Below are 24741 nucleotides of genomic sequence, written 5' to 3'. Positions count from 1 at the left end.
CCGCCCACCCACTCCATATGTAGCCCTTTTGTGCAATCTTTTCCCCTGCATAAAGTTTTCCTAAAGCAGCCAGAGCTAAAAAGCTGAAATCAAGAAAGGTTTTGTAATTCCAGTAAATCGTCTCCAAATGATAAAAGCCAGGAACACGGACAGCTCACATGACATGACTGCAAATTAAAGAGGAGCCTAAGCATCCTTTCCAGTCCATGACTTTCCCCTTTATTAAATTACCTAAGCTGCAAGCCTCTCTTTCTCCTCCTAGATTTAACAGGATGCAAGAGCCAGGCTATTGGCGCTGCACATTATACAGGTGGCCAACAATGGAAAGTCACTGAGTGCAAATTGTCACACTGCAACAGAGTACAAGGAGTTAAAAATGTATCTGCACTGGATGCATTCATGGGGCCTTGCTAGCATTTGCAATATCAACCCATTTTAAACTTTGACTTTAGGACTACAAACCGCTAAGAAAATGTATCCTCTTGCTCAGGCACACCACATCTGAACTTTGCCAAGCCAACTGGACCGCCGTGTGAAACAAGATGCTCTGTTTCCACAAGGGACCACAAATGTTTGTGCAATGGTAGTCATGAGTGCACAGTTTCCTTCTGTGGTGCTTTTGATAAACAAAAGCAACATGGTCAAATATAATTCTTCAATTAAAACAGGAAAACAGCAATGGGTTTCCACTGATCATGATTTTGCTTTCTTTTTAAAAAGTAGGGGGCAAAAGTATTACCTGATCAGCTATATTGTTTTCTTCTAGGCAACTGAGACTTACGAATGAACAAATCCTGTTTTAGAGGACAAGTTCCAGAGTGCCTAAGGTTTTGGTTTAAAAAGAAACACACATACACAAGCCAACCATTGGAAACAAGCTCTCGCCCTTTGTGGATTTCTCCAACAGAATGTTCCACTCTTACTGCAGCCTTTACCACAGATCAGAGCTCTAGCTCTGGCAAAGACAAAAGGAGGAGGGGGGGGGGCTTCAAAGACCTGCTGACAAACCTCATGGCACAATGGGAGAAAGTCAGGTGATGAGCAAAATGGTAGCATGATCCCTGAGGCAGGGGCTAGGACACCTTTAGTTAGAAACCAATAAATAAACTGGGATGATATTGAGAATACCACACAAAATATGGAACACACAGACCTGAATCAGCATTAGTTAAGTGACATTGTATTTTAACATCTTACCCACTCTAATTAAAATTCTGAACCCCTATATGCTGTGGACTCTTGGTAGTTTATACAGCTGCTTGCCAAGCACCCATTAAAATGGCAAAGAATTGGAACGACATGGCTGTTTCTCAGGCAGATTCTGGCCCCTGGGAAACCAAATAGGGAGGGTAAGATCGTCCACACAGACTGGAGGAGGGTGGCAAGCCAGAAAAACAGACAAGAGAAAGTTTACACTCAATGGCTTGATGTTAAGTATGGCTGTCATATAGAAATACTGTAAACCATAATTTAGTGTTAATACTGCAAACTATTTTAAGCAACTTGACAAGAAAGCCCACAGGCCTATAATCTGAGCCTGGGGGCTCTTTTAAAATTATGTCATTATAAGGAGGTTCCCCAAAGTTTGGGACAGGTGGTAAGAAGAGGGGAGATACATAGCTGTACTTAACAGAAGCATATGGCATTTCAACTGAAAAGACGGATGAACCCTTACTGGAACCACAGAACTGCTTTTCAACCAAACCAAAAAAGAGAAAACAAGGGTCATTCCATTCAAGTTAGTCATTATCAACTTCATGTATTTCTAGCAATTAAGATAACTTAAAGACAGCTCCCCCTTGAATTAAGTCTACAGAACAGTCCATATGCCATTGTGAGGCTGCCATTCCATTCCACTCCCTACCAGCACAGCCAGCCTGACTTTCCACTAGTGGTGTTTTGGCAAAAGTGTCAACGAGGCAATCAAAGACAGGTTACAGGGGAGCCTCTCTGGAAGGTCACCCCTCCTTTCCCCTCCCCCTCCCCTGACCCCCTCCCCCCCACTTGTGGGAAAAAAAATAAAGACTGCAGTAGTAGCATCGGCGTGCAGCTGCCAGTCCATCAGAGGGGTCTAGTTGTTGCCTTCACCACCATCGTCGTCTTGCTGGTCGCTTGTCCAGAGCGTTAGGTTATCACGGAGGAGCTGCATGATGAGCGTAGAGTCTTTGTAGGAGTCCTCGTTGAGGGTGTCTAGCTCAGCAATGGCATCATCAAACGCCGTCTTGGCCAGGTGGCATGCCTGCTCGGGGGCATTCTGGATCTCATAGTAGAAAACTGAGTAGTTAAGCGCCAAGCCAAGCCGGATGGGGTGAGTTGGCTGCATGTGTTCCTTGCTTATCTCATGAGCTTCACTATATGCCTTCTCAGAGGATTCCACAACAGTCGCCCTTTTCTCCCCAGTGGCAACTTCAGCCAGGTAGCGGTAATAGTCCCCTTTCATCTTCAAGTAGAAGACTTTGCTCTCATACTGGGTCTCGCTGCAGTTCTTGATCAGGTAGTTGTCTAGGAGGCTCAGCACATCCTGGCACACAGCTTCCAACTCCTTCTCGATCTTCTCACGGTAAGCACGGACCATCTCTATCTTTTTCTCGTTGCCATCAGCAGAAGTCTTCTGCTCAATGCTGCTAATTACTCGCCAAGAAGAACGCCTTGCCCCAACTACATTCTTGTAGGCTACCGACAACAGGTTCCTCTCTTCATTGGACAGTGGCTCATTCAGCTCTGTCACCTGTATCACAGAAAGAACAAACAACAGGCATAATCAGACTTGGCTCTTTACTTGAAAGCTTGCTCCTTCCAAGAACCTACACCACTACTATTGCCTTAAAATCCAAGACTGATACTAAAACATTTCCAGACCATTCATATCTGTCAACAGAATGTCAAATGCCTTTCAAGGGAGCAATATGTTGGGTACTCAGCCGCGTAAGCAGCAAAATATTCAGACAAAAATCAAAAGATCATTTTTAAAGCAGGAACAGTTATTGTGACTGACTGTTTATGTCCTTGACAGGAATGGATGTCTTACTTTGCATCTGTAGACATATTTTTCCAAAGAATCACAGTAGGTAATAAGGGAAACTCCAACACTAAGGGCTGTCACACTGAAGCGTGAAAGGGAATCCACAGATTTGACCCCCAGATCTTCAGCAGTGGCCATAACCTTAATTGTTCTGGTCAACAGCAAAAGCTTCCAGTGTACTCCACTGTGTGAATGAAGGGCATAGACAATGCAGGGAGACAAGGATATATCTTGTGCAAGAATCTGGCATCAGTGTTGTGGGGTGGAAAGGACAGATTATAAGACTACTTCCCCCACCACCAGGCAATGGGAATGAGTTTAACATTAGATAGACTAGCCTCACTAGCTACTAGAAATAAGGAGCAGCAACCAAGCTCCATAAAAATGTGTTGAAGCATAAAGAATAGGGAGAAAAATCTGAATAAAAGTACGGACACATAACAATTGTGCTTTATTGAGGGATTCTTGAAGAATAAAGGACACCATTCTAGGGCAGAGAAAAGCCCAAAATAAAAATTGAAGCCCAGTAGTAAATATAAAAAGACAAAAAGGAAGGCAGGCAGAAAGCAGGGATGCAGGAAATAAGGGCTCTTTAATAGAATAAATAAGGGATGTACATGTAGCAGAGGTCTTCAAAGGTAGGACAAGCGAGAGAATTCTCACAGGCAGTGGAAACAGAAAGCTATTCTTTATTGGACCCCACCAAGATATTTGGTTTTTAACAGGCTGCCAACTGACTTTCAAGTTACTTCCCACAGCCACCAGACATAGTAACTTGATTTTTTTAAGAGTGACATTTAAGCTTCTCAACCCCCCACCTCCTGCACTAGATAGAGCCTGTGCTACTCAGCAGTACAGCCAAAAAACTTGTAGGACCAATAACCAGCATGCACAACAGGTCACTGTTATACTGAATTTAGCACTGACAGCATGAGTTTCACAAACAGGTGCCTAGAACAAGTCCTGCTTGCAGCACTAGCTAATCTATGGCACTACTGATAGATTACACACTGTCCCCACAACTGAAAGCAGCTATTCAAGACAAGAGTAGCCATCTAAGTCATACTTCACTAAATCAAGCAGAAAACCTACATTATATCATCGCAGAGCCTCACCAGCTCACAAGGCATCATGAGCCCTCTCTAGGCAGCTGCCACCTCCCAGTGAATTAAATATTCTAGGCTGCTCATGGATGCAGCTCATGGTAAATGTGGAGATCAAAGCTGACTCGGCACCAGTGAGCCAAGGCTGCTTGTACTTCCCATACATCCCTAATCAGAGGCAGACATCAGCTGATGCAAGCATGTTTTTGCCTCCAGCAAGAACACAAAGATGGGATCTAAAGGATAAGGCAAATAGATATGTTCAAGAAGGTCACTGCACCCCTCAAGCAAGCATCTCTCTATTTTGGGCAATGAGGCAATTACATTTTCAGGAGTGCTTCAAAAAGCTACTTAGGGCACTTTGGGCTTATTTTAATTAGACAGCCATGCTTCAAGGGGACATTACTGTTATCTTGGAAGAATTGGATTTTTATACAGTTTACAAGCCACGAGAGGGAAGGAGTGCGAATGCATGCACTGAGGTTATGCACTAATCTTTACCTTCACCTCTGAAAAGTCATCTGTGATACTTATGAAAAGATTCAACATTCCCGAATCTTTAACACAGATAGCCAGGGCAACATGCCAGAATCTTAAGTGCAGGCTAGTAATTCTGAGGTATGCTCTTCTAGCTTCATGCTTGGACATCCAGACAGGGGACCACCCACGACAGGCTCCTAAAACTTCAGATGTTTACTTCCTCACCCAGTTCTTGAACCAGAACAGGCCCCTCTACCTACCGGTAACTTTTTACTGCCATTCTTTACAATTTAAAACATGTTTGCAAACAGATACTCATTAAGGGTGAGAAGAGCAAACAGGAAGGACAAATTTTTAAGCTCAATCACAATGTTTTCCCCTCAGGCTACTGATACAACCGTGTGATTTATAGAGGTACGCCTAGGAACTTGCATGGAGACCCAAAACCTAATGTTTAAAAATGCTATTCAAAGACTGATGAGGAATTTTCAGGGGGGCATTGAATAATGTTTTGTAAAAATTCAGGATGCATTGTTTTAATTTAAGAACAAAACTGAAAACTGTCACTCTCCCCAGATCATTTGCTAATTCTGGATCGAACTGGTGAATTTCTCACATGATGGAAGAGATGATACAAGAATTTTAGCTTTGGCCCTGATGTTACTAGCCCAGTCAATCAGGTGCAATTATAACTTGGTTTTAAAATTTAGATTAATTCATTTGTTTGGAATTTCCCCCCCTCCTGTTCTACCTCCCATTTATATAAAACAAAACATATACATTAAGATAATAATCTGAAACATATTACAACTTTGAAACTGCCCCGCTTACCTAATACTGTACTAGCATCCATTCATTGTTAATTTTATAAAACAATTTTTTAAAATGACAAATTTCCACTGGAAAAATTCTGCCCCACATTAGGAGGCAGGAATCAGAAATTCTCAGATCTGCTGCCCAATATTCTGGTGGTACAGCTGGCCAGAGGCCCACGCTCATTGTTCCATTTTTTCAAAGGCTTCATCCCAAAGCCACGGAACCATCCAATACAGCAGGCAGACAAGCAGGCCAGCTACCCGGGAGCCTTCCAACAGAGCTGGCTCTCAACAACTCAAGTCAGACTGAAGGGAAAAATAGCAGCCAAGGATGCTGTCAGCTGGCGATTAGAAGCCCAGCAATGACTGGAGGCATCAAGTGGGAGTAGGGCAGGCACGTGTCCAAAGATGCAGGGGTATGGGGGGATAAAAGAGAGGAATGCGCCCTATGGGCAATGCCAGTTAACAGAGCATTCTGGATGATCAGGTGCCAGATGATTAAGCTTTCATTTTGTATCAGAGGATTACAAAAACAAAATTAGCTCACTCCTACTAATGACCCCATCCAAAGAGGAGATTTTCATGTTTTCAAAAGGGACAAACATGCATGCAAGTAAGTGTAAGGGACATTCAAATGTGTTTCTCTATTTCTAGTGTCAACTCTTGTTCTCTATCCCAACCAATTTTCAAACATACTACCAAGGTAGATTACCATTGCCAAGGCATTAACTCTCAGTTTCCACCAAAGCATTTCCTGAACCCACCACCTTGCCCAAGGTAGCTTGCAAACCAACAGTAATTTGCATCCTAGCACAGGTGGCTCTGGATAACTATTTTGTATAAATCTTTATATTAAATTTTTCAAATAGAACGTATAACAAGAAGGTAATAATCAAAACAACAATTGAGAATACAACAGTAAATCGGGTATCCAGTGATAGTATTTCCATTTAAAACTTAACTTGTGTTCAGCAATGATTGCATCAATGAACCGATGATTGAAAGAGAGTACACGAGGATTACAAATATGACAAAGATTACCAGACTAGCCAGTTAGATATAAGTGATCTATTTTACCTGGCTCTGGATAACTATTAAATAGCAAAGAGGAGTTTCATTTAGACAAGTCATTAAGTCAGTCATTAGACACCGCTCGACTTCAGCCTGTTTTAAACAAGTGGTCAGTTTTGATTGCAGGTACCTTTATGTGTAATACAACATCCATTCTATGTAACCTTAAGCTCATTCTGACATTTTCCCTTGATAATAAAAAGCCCAGGAATTACAAGAAAGGCGATACTAAAACAAACAGTACAACCATGCCTGCCAGCTATGGCACCACCCGCAAAGGCAAGCTTGATTCTGTCTTGCCTTGTGCTGGAACAGAAGTGCTCAGTTACACAGTAACAAAGCATCATGTGCAGTTCATACCAATACGGCATTAGGAAGCCAGGCAGGATTGATCATTAACAAATACAGCTGAGAGAATACACTGATTCTGGCACAGTTGATGTTGTGTTGATGAAAGAAAAACAGGTTGCTTACCTGTAACTGATGATCTTCGAGTGGTCGTCTGTGCAGTACCACACATGGGTTGGGTGCCTGCGCACGACCTCGACCGGAGAAACTTCTAGAGCTTTGCCTCAGAAAGCTTTTGGCGGGCTCTCTTCCCGCCCTGGGGAGCAGGCACATACTGTGCATGCCTGGAGCGGGGGAGAGAGCCACCTCCCACTCAGTTCCTTCGACCGCTACCGGTAAGTCCCATCAAGCCAAAGAAAGGTGAATAGGAGATGCCAGCAGTGGGGAAGGCTGGGTAGGATTGTGGTACTGCACAGATGACCACTTGAAGATCATCAGTTACAGGTAAGCAACCTGTTTATCTTCGTCGTGGTCTCTGTGTAGTCCCACACATGGGTGATTACAAGAGCTGAACCAGTTGGAGGAGGGAGCTGGCAGCTGCAAGAAACACAAAGAATACTGGTTAAGACACAGCATCATCAGCTGGAAAAAACACCCACAGGTCCTACCTGGAGACGTAGCAGGGTCAAGCGAAGAGAGATTGCAGCACCGACTGGCCAAAGGCAGCATCCCGTCGAGCTCGGACATCGAGTGCGTAGTGGGTCATGAAGGTCGATGCCAAGGACCACGTAGCAGCTGCACAGACGTCCTCCAACGGGACACCAGCCAGGAAAGCAGTGGATGTCAATACCGCCCATGTAGAATGGGCAGTGACAAGAGGTAGGAACGGGTTGACGTGCAAACTCATAGCAAAGGGCTATGGTGGAAGTCACCCACTTCGACAAGCGTTGAGAGGAAATGGGCTCCCCGACATGAGGGGGCCCATAGGCAAGGAACAGCCGAGGAGATTTACGTACAGGCTGAGTCCTATGTAAATAGAAGGAGAGCGCTCTGCGCACATCGAGGCAGTGGAGGGCTCTCTGAGGTGCATCAGTCGGATTTGGAAAGAATGAAGGTAAGACAGACGACTAGGACAGATGAAAGGCAGAGACGACTTTAGGCAGGAAAGAAGGATCTGGTCTAAGGACAACCTTCTTCTTATGAAAAATTGTATAGGGGGGATCTGCCCGAAAGGCAGCTAGTTCCCCTACTCTGCGCGCAGTAGTAATAGCTATAAGGAAGGCAGTTTTCCAGGAGAGTAAGCTGAACTCAGCCGTGGCCATGGGCTCAAATGGTTTAGACATCAGTTGAGTGAGAATGAGAGACTCCACGAAGGCACCAAAGGCTTCCTAGGGGGACAGAGGTGGAGGAGACCTTTGGGAAACGATTTGGTCAAGCGGTGGGGAAAAACCGTAGATTCCTGTATCAAGGGATGGTAGGCCGAGATGGCTGCTAAATGGAAGTTTAAAGACGAGTATGCCAGGCCAATATTCTTTAACAAGACGAGATAGGAAAAAATCTCAAGGAGAGACGACTGGAGAGGATCAAAGGACTGATCAGAGGCATATGACTGGAACCTCTTCCAGTTTAGAGCGTAAGTGGCACGGGTAGATGGCTTCCTGGCATTCAGAAGGACTTCTGACACTTCAGGCGAGAAGTCTAATGCAGGATCTTCCAGGCTGTTAATTAGAAGAAACCGGGATCGGGGTGGAGGACCTTTCCTCGAACCTGAGAGAAGAGATCTGGAACGACAGGAAAAAGACGGAATGTGTTGATGCCGAGACACCAAGGTTGCGAGCCTGTTTCCGACTGTCATAGACAGCCTTTAAGGCTTCGTCAGTGGTAGAGTGGAAAAGACCTTTGCCATTGAAGGGGAGATCCTCAATCCGGAATTTCACGTTGGGCTGTAAAGAGGTACCTCTTAGCCAAGCATGATGACGGAGACCGACGGCGGAGACAAGAACTTTCGAGGAGCAAGTGACAGCATGATGGACTGAATTAATGTACTGTTTCGAGATCATGCAAATTTCTGATAAAGCTCCTGACAACGTTGGACGGTGTTCCTCCGGAACAAACTGTAAGACGGGACAGACCGCATTAGCCACATTAAAGGCATAGGCCGACAGATATGACAGGTAGGTGTCAATACAAAGATTCATAGAGGCGAAGGAATGTTTCCTCGCGATAACATTGATCTTGCGGCCCTCGCGATCGGGAGGCGCAGAGTGGCGGGCAGATTGCTTCGATTTCAAAGAAGATTGGACAATCATGGAATTCGGCGGAGGCTGGCTGGCTGAAGAGAAACTTCCCCGAGCTCTCTTGGATCTTATAGAGAGCTTCGTATCATTTGGCGACTGGGGGAATGGAAGCGGGATGAACCCATGTCTCCTTGTGTCTCCTTGAGGGTGGAGAGGTGGATCGGCAATAGAGGCAGGACCGTCAAAGGCGGGAGGTCAGCCTGAACAAGCTTGTGAACGACGTCAGTCACAGCCGGGGATTCAGTGGAACCCTGGACCTGAAGGGTGGATGCTAACCTGGTTACAAGTTCCAGATATGCTTTCGGGCCTTCAGTAGGTAAAATAGACCCCGAGGGCCGAAAGTCATCTTTGATGTGCGAAACATCGAGATCTGCCGAATCCAAGTTGTCAGATATTGACATGGGAGAGGAAGATCTCTGCTGTTGAGTGAGATCAGCCAGTATCGAGTCATCAACAGGGGGATGAAGCCCAGGTCCTGAGAGAGAACACTTAGGGGCATCCCTAGGCCTCGAGAGGTCAGGAGGCTGGTCAGGGGCCACAGAACGGGCCAAAGTCATGGACCGAGATCGTCTTGGTCATCACGTTCGAAGTGACGAAGGCGATCTTAACGGTGTCGATGAGGAGTAGGAGATCTCAGATAATAATAAGGATAGTAATCTGGTCGATCTCGTTTATCAGACCAGTATTCGTCATCAGAAGGCGATCCCGAAGGAGAAGGTGACTGGCGACGAATAAGACGCTTTTGATCATATCGAGATTGAGATCGATGGCCAGCAGAATGCTCCGTGCCCTCCAAATGGTGGATCGGGGTACGGGAGTGTGGCGTCGGAGATCGAGAGTCCCGGTGACAAGACAAGTCAGGAAGAGATCTCGTAGATTGACCCAGCGGAATAAGGCCAGAGGCTGAAGAGAGCGTGGGTGGTGGTGTTGGAGGCCGCAAAGTGGACTTGTTAGGTACAACAGCCACAGCAGGGGTTGATGCCGTTAAACCAGTAATGACGACTGGGTTGACAGCCGAAGTTGAAGCCGATGTCGAGGGCTTGACTTTCGATTTCGAGGAAGCCTTACCCTCAGGCCGTGTAGATTTTAACTTTGGTGCCTTCGAAGAGGATTCTGATTTTTTAGAAACAGTCGAAGCCATGGCAGGGCGCAAGGCTGCCTCTAAAAGCACAGCCCTAAGGCGAGTCTCCCTATTACGTCGAGCTTGTCTATTAAAACTAACACAATGAATGCAAGTATCGACTCTATGGGATTCCCCGAGACAAAATAGGCACAGATCGTGACTGTCGTTCAGGGGACGTTTAGCTGGGCAATAACGGCACAGTTTTAAAAACTTTGTTTTGCCCATACATTTTCTACCCCACTCACTATAAATAAGGGGGGTGGTGAGAGAAGGAGAAAAAGAAGTATTTAATTTTTTAAAATATATATAATAACAAGAAAAGTTGAAGAGTGAAGACGGAAGGCAACGAGAGAGAGAAAAAAGAGAAATGTATACTTAGCTGAGGCAATTACGGAGGAACAAAAACAAGGTGTGAACACACAGGCGGTCGAAGAAGAACTGAGTGGGAGGCGGCTCTCTCCCCCGCTCCAGGCATGCACAGTACATGCCTGCTCCCCAGGGCAGGAAGAGAGCCCGCCAAAAGCTTTCTGAGGCAAAGCTCTAGAAGTTTCTCCGGTCGAGGTCGTGCGCAGGCACCCAACCCATGTGTGGGACTGCACAGAGACCACGACAAAGATCGTATTAGAAATGTTTTAAAAGCCAGCTAGATGAAGGTGAACAGACATGCAACTCCATACGTTTATGGAAATTTGGTATAATGCTGTATATCAAGAGGAGGAGGAGCAGGAGATTGGATTTATACCCCGCCCTTCACTACCCAAGGGAGTCCCAGAGTGGCTTACAAACTCCTTTCCCTTCCCCTCCCCACAACAGACACCCTGTGAGGTAGGTGGGGCTGAGAGAAACTGCTCTTTTCCAAGAACAGCTCTGACAGAACTATGGCTTGCCCAAGGTCATCCAGCAGGTGCAAGTGGAGGAGTGGGGAATCAAACCTGGTTCTCCCAGATTAGAGTCCACGCACTTAACCACTACACCAAACTGGCTCTTTGGCACTTAACCACTACACCAAACTGGCTCATACAATAGCTGTATGACTGGTCGCAGTCCCAGTCGCAGGCTTATATACCGGAGTCACATGCAAAAGAAAACTATGCTGCTTTTCTTCTAAGATGGTAATGTGAAACCACAGGTAGATAGACTTCAATTAGGAGTTAAGACCTAAACCATAAATAAAGCTTTAGTAAAGGACAAGAAATGAACAAGGCGAGCACTATGTCTTTGCAACTTAATCACTAGATCAACAAGGATGCCTGGTACTACAGCTCTTCTACAGAAATACTCTTACCTGCCTCACTCCAAAGGATTTCTGCTCTAGTTTCAGTAACTATTAAAATATTAGCTTGTAACTAATATTCCCTAAGCAAACTAAAAAGGAAATTACCAGACTTAGTAGCTTTGCAATATAGTTGAGACCTGGTATTCTTAAGGACAGCAAATTCACTCCTGCTTCAAACAGTCTCTAGAGATCTAATGTTCTCTCCGTATAAGCCGTATAAAAGAGAATTCTTGTGTCACCTTGAAGACTAAAAAAAATTATTCTGGCTTAAGTTTTCATGAGTCAGACCTCATTTACTCAAATGCATGGCATTCATAACCATTATCAAGTGCAAATGCAGTGTACAACTAAATGCAGTGTACAACAAGAGAAGCACTAAACATCTGTAGAGGTTTACAAAGTAAGGACCCATCAACATCCCTGAAGGGTGGGTCCTGCTGAGCCATTGACAACTAGAGTGAAGAAGCCCAAGTCTCAGTTTATGACAGGCTAAGGGATGATATCCAATCTTGTGATAAATCCCAATTCAGCACTTTTTGTTTTCCCTTTGAAGGTTTTTGGAGGTGAGGGATATAACAGTAAGCTACACACAGATACTTACTTTACATCCCCCCTCCCAATGCTAATAATCTGCACTTGTTCTGGAAAGAAAGTTCCTTCGAATTATTAGTCTCGCTTGCCATCTATGCTTGTCTTCAGAGAAACAAACTATTAACACCCCCTCTCCAAGTTGTCCCTCTTCCCTCACCAATCAAAGGCTCTCATACACAGATAATAGAGTTTAATGCCATACTGTACAAAAGCTAGTGGCATGTCGTTTCTATTTAGCTATTTTAGGTTTATCAACAGATACTAGTTGCCTGCAGCTAAATATCTGCTGATAATTTCCCAACATAGGAACCAGCTCTTCTGTTTTTAGATTCCCTGGGCCATAGCACCCTGGATCCCTTTTTGTATTCATTCCACTCTATCAATAGCAGCATAGATCTCCTTCTGTACCCCTCATCTCTGTGTGAAGTTCTCTTTCAGGCAAACAGCCAGTGCCCCTTTTTCCTTCTACTCAGATGTTTTGTTTTGTCCCTGCTCCTCAGAAGCAAGAAATTGCATAGCAGCGGGAAAGCAACAATTACAAATTGGTAGCCTTTCACTATGAGCAACTTATTTATTGGGCCAGGGAGGCATGCCTGGCTGCATTAGCTGTAAGAACAGAGTAAGGTGAAGGTGGAAGTTGCTGCTTTGAGGGGGAACATTCCACAACAGAAGTCATTCCCTTGACTTCATCTAAAAAGACGGTGGAAGAGACAGAAGCTGCTCCCAAGTTACAAGGAACACAAGTACAATCTGTGGGTGCGTTCAGATGCGCCGTTTGATCTGATGTCGTGACAGTTCAGCAACGGATTTTATATGCACGATCACCCAGTCAACATCTGCCTCCTGTCAAAACCCTCCTGTCAGTTCTCCCGTTTAAAGCCACAGTTTCCCCTGTGTGATCACTCCTCTGGTGTCAAGCCACTTCCAATTATTTCAACCCCCTCCCCGCTTGGAAGCCTGAAGCTTCCGCTTTTTGGCAGCCCTTTTTTTGTGTGCATTGGCAGTATGCGCATAAGCGGAGCTCCGCTCCCCCATTTTTAAAACCAACATTTAAACAGTCACTAGTTTTGAGTTCGGGATCCCAGAGGCCAGTTTCGAGCAAAAAGTTTAAAGGGAAATCTTCTGTCAAAGTGGTGAAATCACGGTGCTATGCGGAACTGTCAAGTGAAATCCATGATTTGCCTTAGTGGCTCTGCGCATGCGCAAGGATAAAGTTTTTCAATTCCACGGATGAACAGTTATGCGCATGCGCGAACTGAGAAAAAAACAAAAACAAAAGAACTGACACACGCTTTTTTAAAACCAACATTTAAACAGTCACTAGTTTTGAGTTCGGGATCCCAGAGGCCAGTTTCGAGCAAAAAGTTTAAAGGGAAATCTTCTGTCAAAGTGGTGAAATCACGGTGCTATGCGGAACTGTCAAGTGAAATCCATGATTTGCCTTAGTGGCTCTGCGCATGCGCAAGGATAAAGTTTTTCAATTCCACGGATGAACAGTTATGCGCATGCGCGAACTGAGAAAAAAACAAAAACAAAAGAACTGACACACGCTCCCATGTGATCACGATTGTCCAGAGTAAAAATAATCGTGTCAAAACCGGACCAGTTTAAACCGCTCTCAGCATGCCATCTGAACGCATCCTGTGTATTTTTCTTTACATGTGTGTTGAGTAATTCTCATGTCGTATTTAATGCATGTATAGATGAACACTGAACATGTAATCAAAACTGCACATTTATACAAATGCTGGTCACCAGTTTCAACTGTAAACTGAACTCACGCTGCTTCTTCCTTACAAACAGATGTCCATGAGTTTACTGTAAAATATGTGCATGTTTGTGTGTGTGTGTGTGTGTGTGTGTGTGTGTGTGTGTGTGTGTATGCATGTGAGTTCACCTCGACTGCTTCCAAGATTGGGCTTGCCTGGGCTATGAAGGTCAGGCATTTACTGAAACATATGAACAGTGCTAGAGGTAAGATGTGTGTTAAAAAGCCACTCGGTTGTTTCATAGAATCAAAGAGTTGGAAGGGTCATCTAGTCCAACCCCCTGCATAATGCAGGACATTCACAAATATCGCCCCCTCCACACCCGTAGTAACCACTGTTCCATGCCCAGAAGATGACAAAAAAACCTCCAGGATTGCTTCCTGACCTCAGAGTGGTAATCAGCATTTCCCTGGGTGTAGAAAAAAGGGTCACAAGAACTAAGCACTGAGGCAACCCTTCCTGCCCTCCCTCTCATGATCTAAGTTCACAGAATCCGCATTGATGTCAGATGGCCATCTAGCCTCTGTTTGAAAACCTCCAAAGACGGAGAGCCCACCACCTCCTGAGGAAGCCTGTTCCACTGAGGCACCGCTCTGTCAGGAAGTTCTTCCTAATGTTTAGCCGAAAACTCTGCTGATTTAATTTCAACCCATTGGTTCTGGTCTGACCTTCTGAGGCAACAGAAAACAACTCCACACCATCCTCTATATGACAGCCCTCCAAGTACTTGAAGATGGTTATCATATCACCTCTCAGTTGTCTCCTCTCCAGGCTAAATATACCCAACTCCTTCAACCTTTCCTCATAGGACTTAGTCTCCAGACCCCTCATCATCTTCGTTGCTCGCCTATGGACACATTCCAACTTGTCTATCCTCTAGCACAACTCAGTAACTACTAGAACCAGGCGAATTCATAAGTACTAGTTAGTAGTCAAGAGTTGCTAACAAACAGTAGTAATTATAGGATATTGCTCTTTTGTTTACAGTAAATCCATAGAATAATCATAATCTACTTCTCCCTCCTACCCTACCACTTAATGGTAGTAACAAAGTTCTTTCCTTCCCAGATACTAAAGAGGTTTTATCATCAAGCATTTCTATCAACCAATATAGCTAGGACAGAATTTCTATGGCCTGACCACCAAATGCTGGGGACAGACATGGGAATAGTGTTCCCTCTAAGATGAGTTAGCATGAGCTAGCTCAGTTTTTTAGCCTCCAGCTCACACATTTTTGTCTTAGCTCAGGAAGGATGGCTCCAGAGCAAACTAATATATGCAGCAGCCAAATTGCTCGGTCACAACTTTAATGCCAGTAGCTCACAAAGTAGAATTTTTGCTCACAAGTCTCCACAGCTTAGAGGGAGCATTGCATGGGAGAGCACCATCTTCCATCTGCAAAAGCAAGTATTCTGGTTGTGAACTTAGTCCTGCTCAGCCTGACTATTACAATGTTGAGGAAGAAATATAAAGATACTTCTCTTATTGCTAGAACTAGAAATGGTGCTTCCCATACTATCACTGGCTTTATTATAGCTATACAATTCGCTAGGGCAGCCATTATAATCTCTACAGTTTCAGAGCATACAAAGCCATCCTATTACCTACCTTTTGAGTATCTAACTCTGTGTTCAATTTCAAGGCTGCGACAACTAGAGCACAGAGTTCAGCTTATACACAGATACTCACAATTCTCCCTCTGAGGTTAAATGCTTCAATCCTAAAGGTAGCTTTCACTTCTGCCTTTCCTCTTAACCTCCCAGTCATCTAAGTGCTGCTTGAAAGAAGACTTATCTATACCTCAGGACAGACCTTGAATAACCATACAAGTTTCTGTATTTGTACATGATATATTATGGATGAATGGGTGCTTCCCATACATTGCAGAGCTTAAAGGTCAGAACAGGTCATGCAACAGTCTTCTTAAAAAGACACCGGCCTGCAAAAGTGGGCTTCTTTAAGGACACATTAACATATTCCAGTTGGGTTCTCCTGGCAGTCTACTGTAGCCAAACAAGGGAGTTGTTATGCCTTATGGTATCATTTTGTTTCATGAGCCAGAGTTCATTTAATGTATCTGACAAAGCTGGCTGCAAAAGATTTTAATACAGGCAATTTGTGGGTAGTCAGACTAATAAGAAATGTACACAAGCTTTTGTGAACTTATTTGCAAAATTACTGCAGACTGTTCCCAGCTCCAACAAACAATCAGCACAATCTCCAGAAAAGACTGGATCTAGCTGCCTTTTCTGCTGGTGGAAAAAAAAACAGAGGAGGGGGACTTCACACCATCTGAAAAAGTTATGCTGAGAATTATGAGACCATGTATAAGTGTCCTTGGGATTCTGGCTGTAGTATGAAGGGGAACTGCAGGGACCATGAAAAAGCTGGCTGGATCCAAAGCTATGTACTCTGGAGAAATAACCCAGATGGTACAGAAAGAAAGAATCTAAAAAGGCATCTATCTAGTTGGCAGTGTCCGCTCAATCCCAACGGTATGGAAAAGACAAGGCATTCTCAGCCATGTCCTTCCCCCATGGGATGACCTTGCCACAGGTGTTCCCTGATTCTTAAGAACTCTGGGCCCTAGACGAAGCATTTTTAATACTTCCAGAAGTTTGGCTGTTAAGCAGGGAGTTATTATATGGGTTGTTTTTTAAAATTATCATCACCTGCATTACTCTGCTGCCAAGATGTTTTTAGGGTTTGTTTTATTGCTGATTTACTATTTCTTGATGTTTTGCTGTTCTGTTTTTGTATTATTGGCATTTTATAGCAGTTTTAATGTACTGTATGCCATCAAGACCACAGTGCTATGAAAAAATAATAAAACCTTTTATATGTATACACAGAAGAGGCATCATTATGTTGCCTAGGTCTACCAAAATTTCCCTCCAACTGTAAAGACAGCTTCATTCGTTTAGACAGTAAGAATGAGCTTTAAGGAAGCAACATAAAGTTAATGTCATCTTTTAAAAACTTTTAAATATCACTCCAAGTGAATGGCAGGTTATAAATACAATCTCCTCTTCTTCTTTTTCCCCACTTAATGCAGGCCTCGAAGGCAATGTACAACCAACTCTGAAAGGCTTAGTCTACATAACAAATGCTGTAGCCAGTAAAACAAAACTGGAAATAAGGTGTCAAAGACAGAGGTGGCTAAAAATGTTTAACTGGCATCCAACTGAAAGTAAATGCAGGTATAGCATTTCATAGTCTAGATGCCACTACATAAAAAGGTCCAGAAATTAGGTGGAAATCCAAAAAGAAGGAAAAGAGCTGGTTTTTATACCCACTTTTCTCTACCCTAAGGAGTCTCAAAACAGCTTACAATCACCTTCCTGTCCTCTCTCCACAACAGGCACCTTGTGAGGTAGGTGGGGCTGAGAGAGTTCTGAGAGAACTGTGACTGGCCCCAGGTCACCCAGCAGGCTTCACATAGAGGAGTGGTAAATCAAACCTGATTCTCCAGATTAGCGTCTGCTGCTCACTACACCACACTGGCTCTCAGGTGGGCATTCAGATCCTGAGGGCATGGCCCTCAGGTTAGGGATCTGGAAGTCACTATATAAAAAGGTCCTGTTTCTTCAGGAATCAGGTGGGCATGGCCCTCAAGTTCAGGACAATGTTAGAACATTCTGAAGACACTTCTATTATCATTATTATTCCCTACGTCTCAGATGTAGAGATACCTACAGTAAGATAGCACAGGATACAGCAGTTTGAGGCCCTCATGGCACAGGGTATATTTGCAAGACTGCTTGTAGAAAACGAAGGCATTTATACTTTTCCCCCTTGCTAAATGTCAAATAATACAATTTTATATGCCAACCAAGTTATAAATTTTATGTTATAAGCATTTAAACTTAAGTTTGATAGGGAAGTATTCCATGTATTTTATTCCACCACCCGGTTTCTGGGGTGGGGGAGGGAACAGGCTTTCTAGCTATTCTAAATCTTAGGTCTAGAAAGTTCCTACTGGTGCTCTGTACAGCTACACAGAGACTGAGAAGAAGAATCAGATCCTTAATTCTACACCCATACTACAATCTATTCACAGTAAAAGTCACAACAGTTTTTGGACGCAGGACATATAATTTCTCGTTTGCTGTAAACCAGCTTTCTTTCCATAAACGAATAATTAACTTTGCTAATGGTCTCTGGCAGTTAGGGTTCCACTTTTTTGGCAGCTCACAATAATTTAAATTCTCCGATGGTCCAGGAGTGGGACAGTCCTTCCTCATGGGATTAGGCTCCTCCACCGGAAGCAGGGTTGGTCTCATTGATTGATCCAGCTTGGGGGGGGGGGGGAGACTTTCCCCTGGGATTGTCCCAGACTTACTGGCCCTGCCATGTGAGCAGGAAGGTATTTGGCTGGCTCTGTGAGCCAGCGATCCAGTAAGAAAAAGGATAGGCAAGGACTCCCAGAGGGGCCGTTCGGGCTGCGGTCGGCAGCTAAAAAGGTCAGGGAGGCCTTTTTGAAATCGAGTCATGGTCAGCAGCACACGAGGAGGGCTGGTGGCACCAGGAGATCCCTGGTTACCACAGCCCTACCACAAATTCCTGCAGGACTCTCCCTCCTCGGGCTGGAGAGTCCTCCCCCCCTCCCGGAAAGGATTTGAAGCAGGGAGTCTGTGTAGGCAGCTGTGGTCGAGCCGTTCATCTGGCGAAGCCCCCAGATGTGAGGGCCCAGCGCAGTACAGAGAGTCGCAGTAAGTTACTGGTGGTTACTGGGGGCATTAGTCGACTTTGGGGGAGGAGGGAGCAAAAAAAAACCCCTCAGGCGAAAGGTAGACCTCCAGAGGCGGCTCTGCGCAGGATCGAGGTTCCCTCTCCCGAGCCTCCAGTTTCCCCGGGTTCCTTGAACAGAAGGGAGACCCGGGGGGGAGGCAACCCATGTGAGTTAAGCCTGCGATACAGCATGGCCTGGTCACCTCTGAGATGGGATACCACCAAGGAAGACCAGTTCCTGTGGGGAGGGGGGACAAAACCCCAGCTTCATCCCCAGCACTTCCAGTTATCAGGACTGGGTAGTGAATGAGATGAGAGGCCCCAGCCTGGAACCCTGGAGGGCCGCTGCCAGTCTGATGGACATGTTGGTCAGATTCAGTATAAGGCAGTCGTATGTGCTCACAACCTCATGCCTTGAACACCCTATAGGTTCTTCCTCTGAAGTCCATTTCTTCCAAGGGGAGATCTGGGGGAGCTGAGTCATAGCATCAGGCAGATTAGAGAGAAAGGGGCAGGGGAAACAGAATGGTGGCAGCCATTTCATGCTCCCCACTACTCATGGGAAGTTTCTTTTTCACTTACCAGGAATTTGTTCAATATGGAGGACAGATCTGGCCCATCTAGCTCACAGAGACAGGGCAGTGAATTTGAATTCCCCAGACAATCTGTTTCCTTGCCCACTCAAGAGTCTTTGGACATGGACTTATCAGGGGAAGACGCTAAAACCAATTTGCTTCAGTGGTTAAAGTTGGAGGTGAGAAATTAGGGAGATGATACAGGAAGCTAAAGAGCCTGATGACACAAGAGCAGGCAGGGACAGGCAACAGAAAAGATCTCACTCCAGAAAGAGAAAGGCATCCAGTAGTGCCTCTGTTTCACCATCTCACTCAAAGAAGGATAGGCAAACCCAGTCTCCTTTAAGGGAAGGTAGCCCTCTGCTGGATTTTCAAAGGGAAGATTCAGAGTCCTCCATGACCTCCTCTGACAAAGAGGAAGGGAAACTGTCTGAGGAAGAGGAAGAAGTGGTACCCACCATGCAAACTAGACTCTTTCCTCAGGAACTGTATGCACGTCTTCTTCCCAAGGTCCTGAGGACCTTAGAACTTTCACCAAAATCTAAGGAATTAGATGACCCAGATCCAGAATTCCAATCAGGATCAGGGAAGTTAACGCCAAAATTCTCAGTGACTCAAACTGGCCTCCCACTCCCGGCGTCTTTCTTCAATATCATGAAAGCAGAGTGGGAACATTCCACGAGACCCAAGGCTACTAACAAAGTTTTCTCCAAGTTTTACTCTCTTATTCCAGAAGCCACTAAGAGAATCAAATTACCAGAAGTGGATGATCCAGTCACTAGCTCGGCCTCCACTTCAGTCCTCCCAATGGAAGCAGACAGCTTACCCAAGGAACAGTGCGACAGACGTATAGCACAGGCCCTGCAAAGGGACTCTGAAGCCTCATCTTGTTCCCTGAGGGCATCCATGGCCGGTTCCATGTTTGCAAGAGCTGCCTATACATGGGCAGCCAACCTAGCCTCAGCAGAAAGCACTATCCTTTGGGAGGTTAAAGATAACCTAAAGAAAATAGCATTAGCTACAGCGTTTGCGGAGGACACCATCCTCAATGCCCTACAGCAGTCAGCAAGGGCCATGGCCTGCAGAGTGGCTGCTAGGAGGCATAGCTGGCTCAGATATTGGGATGTCCACAAATTGGCCCAGACCAAGCTGGCAGCAGTTCCTTTCAAGGGAGTCAATCTATTTGGAGATGGCTTAGATAAGTATCTAATAGAAAACAAGGATAAAAAGAAGGTCCTTCCATCGAAGATGAAAGTCTTTAAAACCCAAAAAAGATACCAGTCCTTTTGAGACAACAAGCCTTCCTTTTCCCATAAAGGTGTTCAAGGAAACAGAAACAACAAAAAAGGACCCACTTCAGCACGCCTATGTCAGCAGGACGCAAACCCAGGGAATAGGGGACCGTTTGCAGTTTTTCGCACATTGTCAGTGGGAGACGGTAAGCGATCAATGGGTACTGGAAAGAGTTATCAATGGTTAGTCCCTGGAATTCAACAACATTCACCACAAGCATTTGATACAGATGCCACGGAGTCAGTCCGAAGAGAAAAACAGATTACTAATGGGAGCCATTCAGCACCTCCTGGACATAGGAGCGATAGAAAGGGTCCCAGAGGCTCAAATGAACCAGGGTGTGTACTCAGTGTTCTTCATCGTGTCAAAAAAGAACATGGAGGTCAGAGCCATCCTTGATCTGAAACGGCTGAACAAACATGTCAGAACAAAGAAGTTCAGAATGGAGACTCTACGGTCCATACTATCGGCTATTCAGAAGAAGGATCTCCTGGTATCCATAGATCTATCCGAGGCCTATTTACACATACCAATAAGGAACTCACACCAAAAATTCCTCCGTTTCATATACAACAGACGTAATTTCTAATACAGAGCTCTGCTGTTAGGCTTCAAGTCTTCTCCCGGGGTGTTCACAAAGGTTCTAGTGGCACTAATAGCCCAGCTCGGCTGGAAGGGGTTTCTCTTTCTCCATACCTGGACAACATTTTGATCAAAGCACCCTCCTTTCAGGAGAGTGTGGAAGCGTCAAACAGGACGGTGCAGATTCTCACAGAACATGGTTTTGTTAGAAACATGGAGAAGAGCAACCTGCAAACAACCCAAGTCTTGGGACACCTGGGAGTGCAAGTGGACACTAAGAAAGACAAAGTGTGTACCTCTCAAGAGAGACAACAGAAGATCAGAGCCATGACCTCAGACGTGCTGGGCAGACCCAAGGTGGAAGTGATAGAATTCGCCAAGTTGGTGGGCATGATGGTTTCATGCCAGGATATAGTCCAATGGTCCAGATTCCACGCAATGCCACTCCAACAGTTTATTCTGCCTCTTCAGAATGTCATAGCAAAAAAGGGGTTCCAGCTGATCTGACTACCACAGACTCTCTGATGCCAGATAAAATGGTGAATGGAGCACTCTCGGTTTGTAGAGGGGTCTCAGATCAGAGAGCCAAGGCGAGTAGTGATGACTACGGATGAGAGTCTCCTGTGATGAGGGGTACACTTGCAAGGCAGTATGATACAAGGACTGTAGTCCCAGGAAGAGACACAGAAAAGTATAAACTTTCTGGAACTCAGAGCCATCAGGATGGGCTTACTAAACTTCAGGGAGCTACTCCGGGAGCAACACGTTGGTACAGACGGACAACACAACAGCCAAAGTTGTTTCACATGGCAGGCAGAGACAATGTCCTAGCGGACTGGCAAAGAAGAACTCAACTGGACCAATCAAAGTGGAGATTATGTCCAACGGTTTTCCGCCAGATTGCCAACAGGTTCGGAATGATGGAGGTAGACCTGTTTGCCACGAGCCAGAATCGTCAGCTGCAACAGTTCATATCAAGAGCAAAGGAAAAACAGGCAATAGGAATAGATGCACTAAATTGTGACCTGCTAAAGGGCATACTGTACGCTTTTCCACCGATTCACCTGATTCCCAGGGTGATCCAGAAATTACGGGAACAAAAAGCAGAGAGATGGTGATGGTGACACCCTTTTGGCCCAGGAGGGTGTGGTTCCAAGACCTCCTAGCTCTTTCAACGACTGAGCCATGGCGGCTTCCGGTTCAAGACGATCTGTTGACACAACAGGGCACCCTACATCCCCGGCCGGCTCTATTAAGCCTCACTGCTTGGAGGTTGAGCGGCAACAGTTAGAGGAGATGGGGTATTCCAACAGGGTTGTACACACCATGCTAGCGTCCAGGAAGGGGTCATATAATTCTTCCTGGCAAGTTTTTCAATCATGGTGTCAGGAGAAGAAGGTGGAACCCCTAAAAGCTTCAGTCAGGATCATGCTGTTTTACCTCCAGGATGGCCTGAACAAGGGGCTTAGTGCCAGTACACTAAAGAGACAGGTAGCAGCCATAACTGCTGTTAAGGGTTCCAAGAATGGCAGGTCACTGACAAAACATCCCCATGTTAAAAGATTTTTAAGAGGGATCATGCTACTTAAACCACCTCCCATGCACCGCATTCCTATATGGAACCTTAACATGGTGCTGAAAGTGCTGTGTAGGCCTCCCTTTGAACTTTTGGCATCATGTCCTCTGAGAGAACTATTGCTTAAAAGTTTATTTTGGTGGCGGTGACACCGGCCAGAAGGGTGTCAGAGCTGAGAGCTCTGTCAGTGAACAAGGAGCTCTGTATTTTTCATAATGACAGGGTGGTCCTATGCTTGGACCCAGCCTTTATCCCAAAAGTTCTCAGTTTTTTACAGATCAGAACAGGTCATACTGCCATCTTCCTGTCAGAATCCAAAACATGACAGGAAATAGCACTGTTTGGATGTCTGTAGGGCATTGAACTATTATATTGACAGGATCAAGCAGTATCGCCAATCTGTTCATGTCTTTTAGGGAGGCAACTAGGGGGCGACAGGTCTCTCCTATCCTCAGTGGGTGGATTCAGGATTGCACTGTCTTAGCCTATAAGGCAAAGGGACTCATACCCCCCGAAGGGATAACAACTCACTCAGTTAGGGGGGCAGCCACCTCAGTCACGTATAGGTTCTTCCCCTACCTGGAGACGGTCTGCAAGGCAGCCACCTGGAAGTTGGTGTATTCTTTCACACAACACTACAGAATAGATAAGCTGGCTTCAGCTGAGGCAGCCTTCGGCCGCAGAGTGCTGCAACACACCCTGTAGATCTGGAAGCCGAGCGACCCTCCTGTGGAGCACACTGCTTTTCTATGTTCCAGGAGGAAGGACTGTCCCACTCCTGGACCACTGGAGAATGAAAGATTTGTATTCACTTACTGTGAAGCTTCCTTTCTCAGTGGTCCTGGAGTGGGACAGTCCGGCCCACTCAGATTTGGGGAAAGAGCAGCTTCTAGATACACAGGGTAATGATACTGTCGAGGGGAATTCCTTATGGGGTTTCAGACAGGAGGATGATGTAGGATAGTTATGTTCCCTTCAGTCCTTGCTCCTGGTTCAATGGAGAAGGGGAAGTTAATTAGATAGTTGAGTTTTGTATAGACTAATGCTGCTGGAAAAGTGTATTCTTCTAGTTCTGAAGGGCTGTGGGGGAGTTCATGGCTTGGAGATGACTGGGACAGCCCCAGGGGACAGGCCCCTCCCCCAGCTGGATCGATCAATGAGACCGACCCTGCTTCCAGAGGAGGAGCCTAATCCCAGGAGAAAGAACTGTCCCACTCCAGGACCACCGAGAAAGGAAGCATCACAGCAAGTGAATACAAATCTTCCAATATCAGCTTTGTCTTCTATATAGATATCAGAATCCAAAGCATATATATCCTTATCAGGGCAGGAAGTTTACAGCCCATTAGCCCTATTACACAGTGCATTAATTTAACCAAGTGTTGGCACAACAGGATGCAACTGCCACTAAGCTACATTAATTAATCTGTACTAAAAAGGCCATTCCTGAACACTAGTTTCAATTAATTGGTAGGCAACAGTTGAAACAGTTGAAAATTACTTCCCTGGCAACAGAATGAGGCTGAAGTCTCAAAAGGAAGTGTTTAGCAATACAATACACACACTGGATAACATGGATTTAACAGTTAGTATGCTACAGTCATTTTGTTTTCATAGTGTAAGCTCTTATAACAGCAGATTCCCTACAATGATTAGAGCTTGTTTATGAAGTTCTTATTCTTGCCAGAAGCAAATCAATACAATCCAAGTTGAGTAGAAAGGGTCAGAGCATAGTACCCACAGGAATTTCCTCCTTTTCAGGATTCACCCTTCCTAGAGACACAGTGAACCTCTTGCAACTGTTACTATTTCTGCTCATGAGAATATGTTTTCCCTCTGAAAACTTAGACATGACTGAGTCAGACACGGGCATGAAGATTCAAACAGTATGATATAATTTTCCTATTCTTCTCCTCCCCCCCCCAAAAAAAATGGAAGAACTCCTATTAGAGCAATTGTGCCTTATTCTTGTAACATGCTAAGCCTTTTCCTTCAAAAGCATCTCAACTGCTTTATCAAAGCTGCTTCTTCACTCTCACATCTTGAAAATATAGTCTCTTCCACATGGGAGATTACAAAGGTAGCACAGTTCCCTCATAATTAGCTGACTTATACAGAGCCAGACAGTTGGTCCTTCTAGCCCAGTCTT

General features: G+C 45.1%; 1 protein-coding gene across 1 annotated transcript in view; it reads right to left on the bottom strand.

Moving 5' to 3' along the window:
• Nucleotides 1-1996: 1996 nt before the first annotated feature.
• The window catches only part of YWHAG (tyrosine 3-monooxygenase/tryptophan 5-monooxygenase activation protein, gamma), a 47490-nt gene continuing 24745 nt past the window's right edge, over nt 1997-24741 (bottom strand). Inside the window, exon 3 of the mRNA XM_015407980.1 lies at nt 1997-2728. Within this exon, the coding sequence (XP_015263466.1) occupies nt 2072-2728 (657 nt within the window). The 3' untranslated portion in view covers nt 1997-2071. The remainder of the gene's footprint in view (nt 2729-24741) is intronic.

Source organism: Gekko japonicus, unplaced genomic scaffold (genome assembly GCF_001447785.1).
Source record: "Gekko japonicus isolate JY-2015 unplaced genomic scaffold, Gekko_japonicus_V1.1 scaffold1, whole genome shotgun sequence".
NCBI classification, from domain to species: Eukaryota; Metazoa; Chordata; class Lepidosauria; order Squamata; family Gekkonidae; genus Gekko; species Gekko japonicus.
Note: the sequence above shows the minus strand (reverse complement) of the source record. Positions and strands in the feature narration are given on the sequence as shown.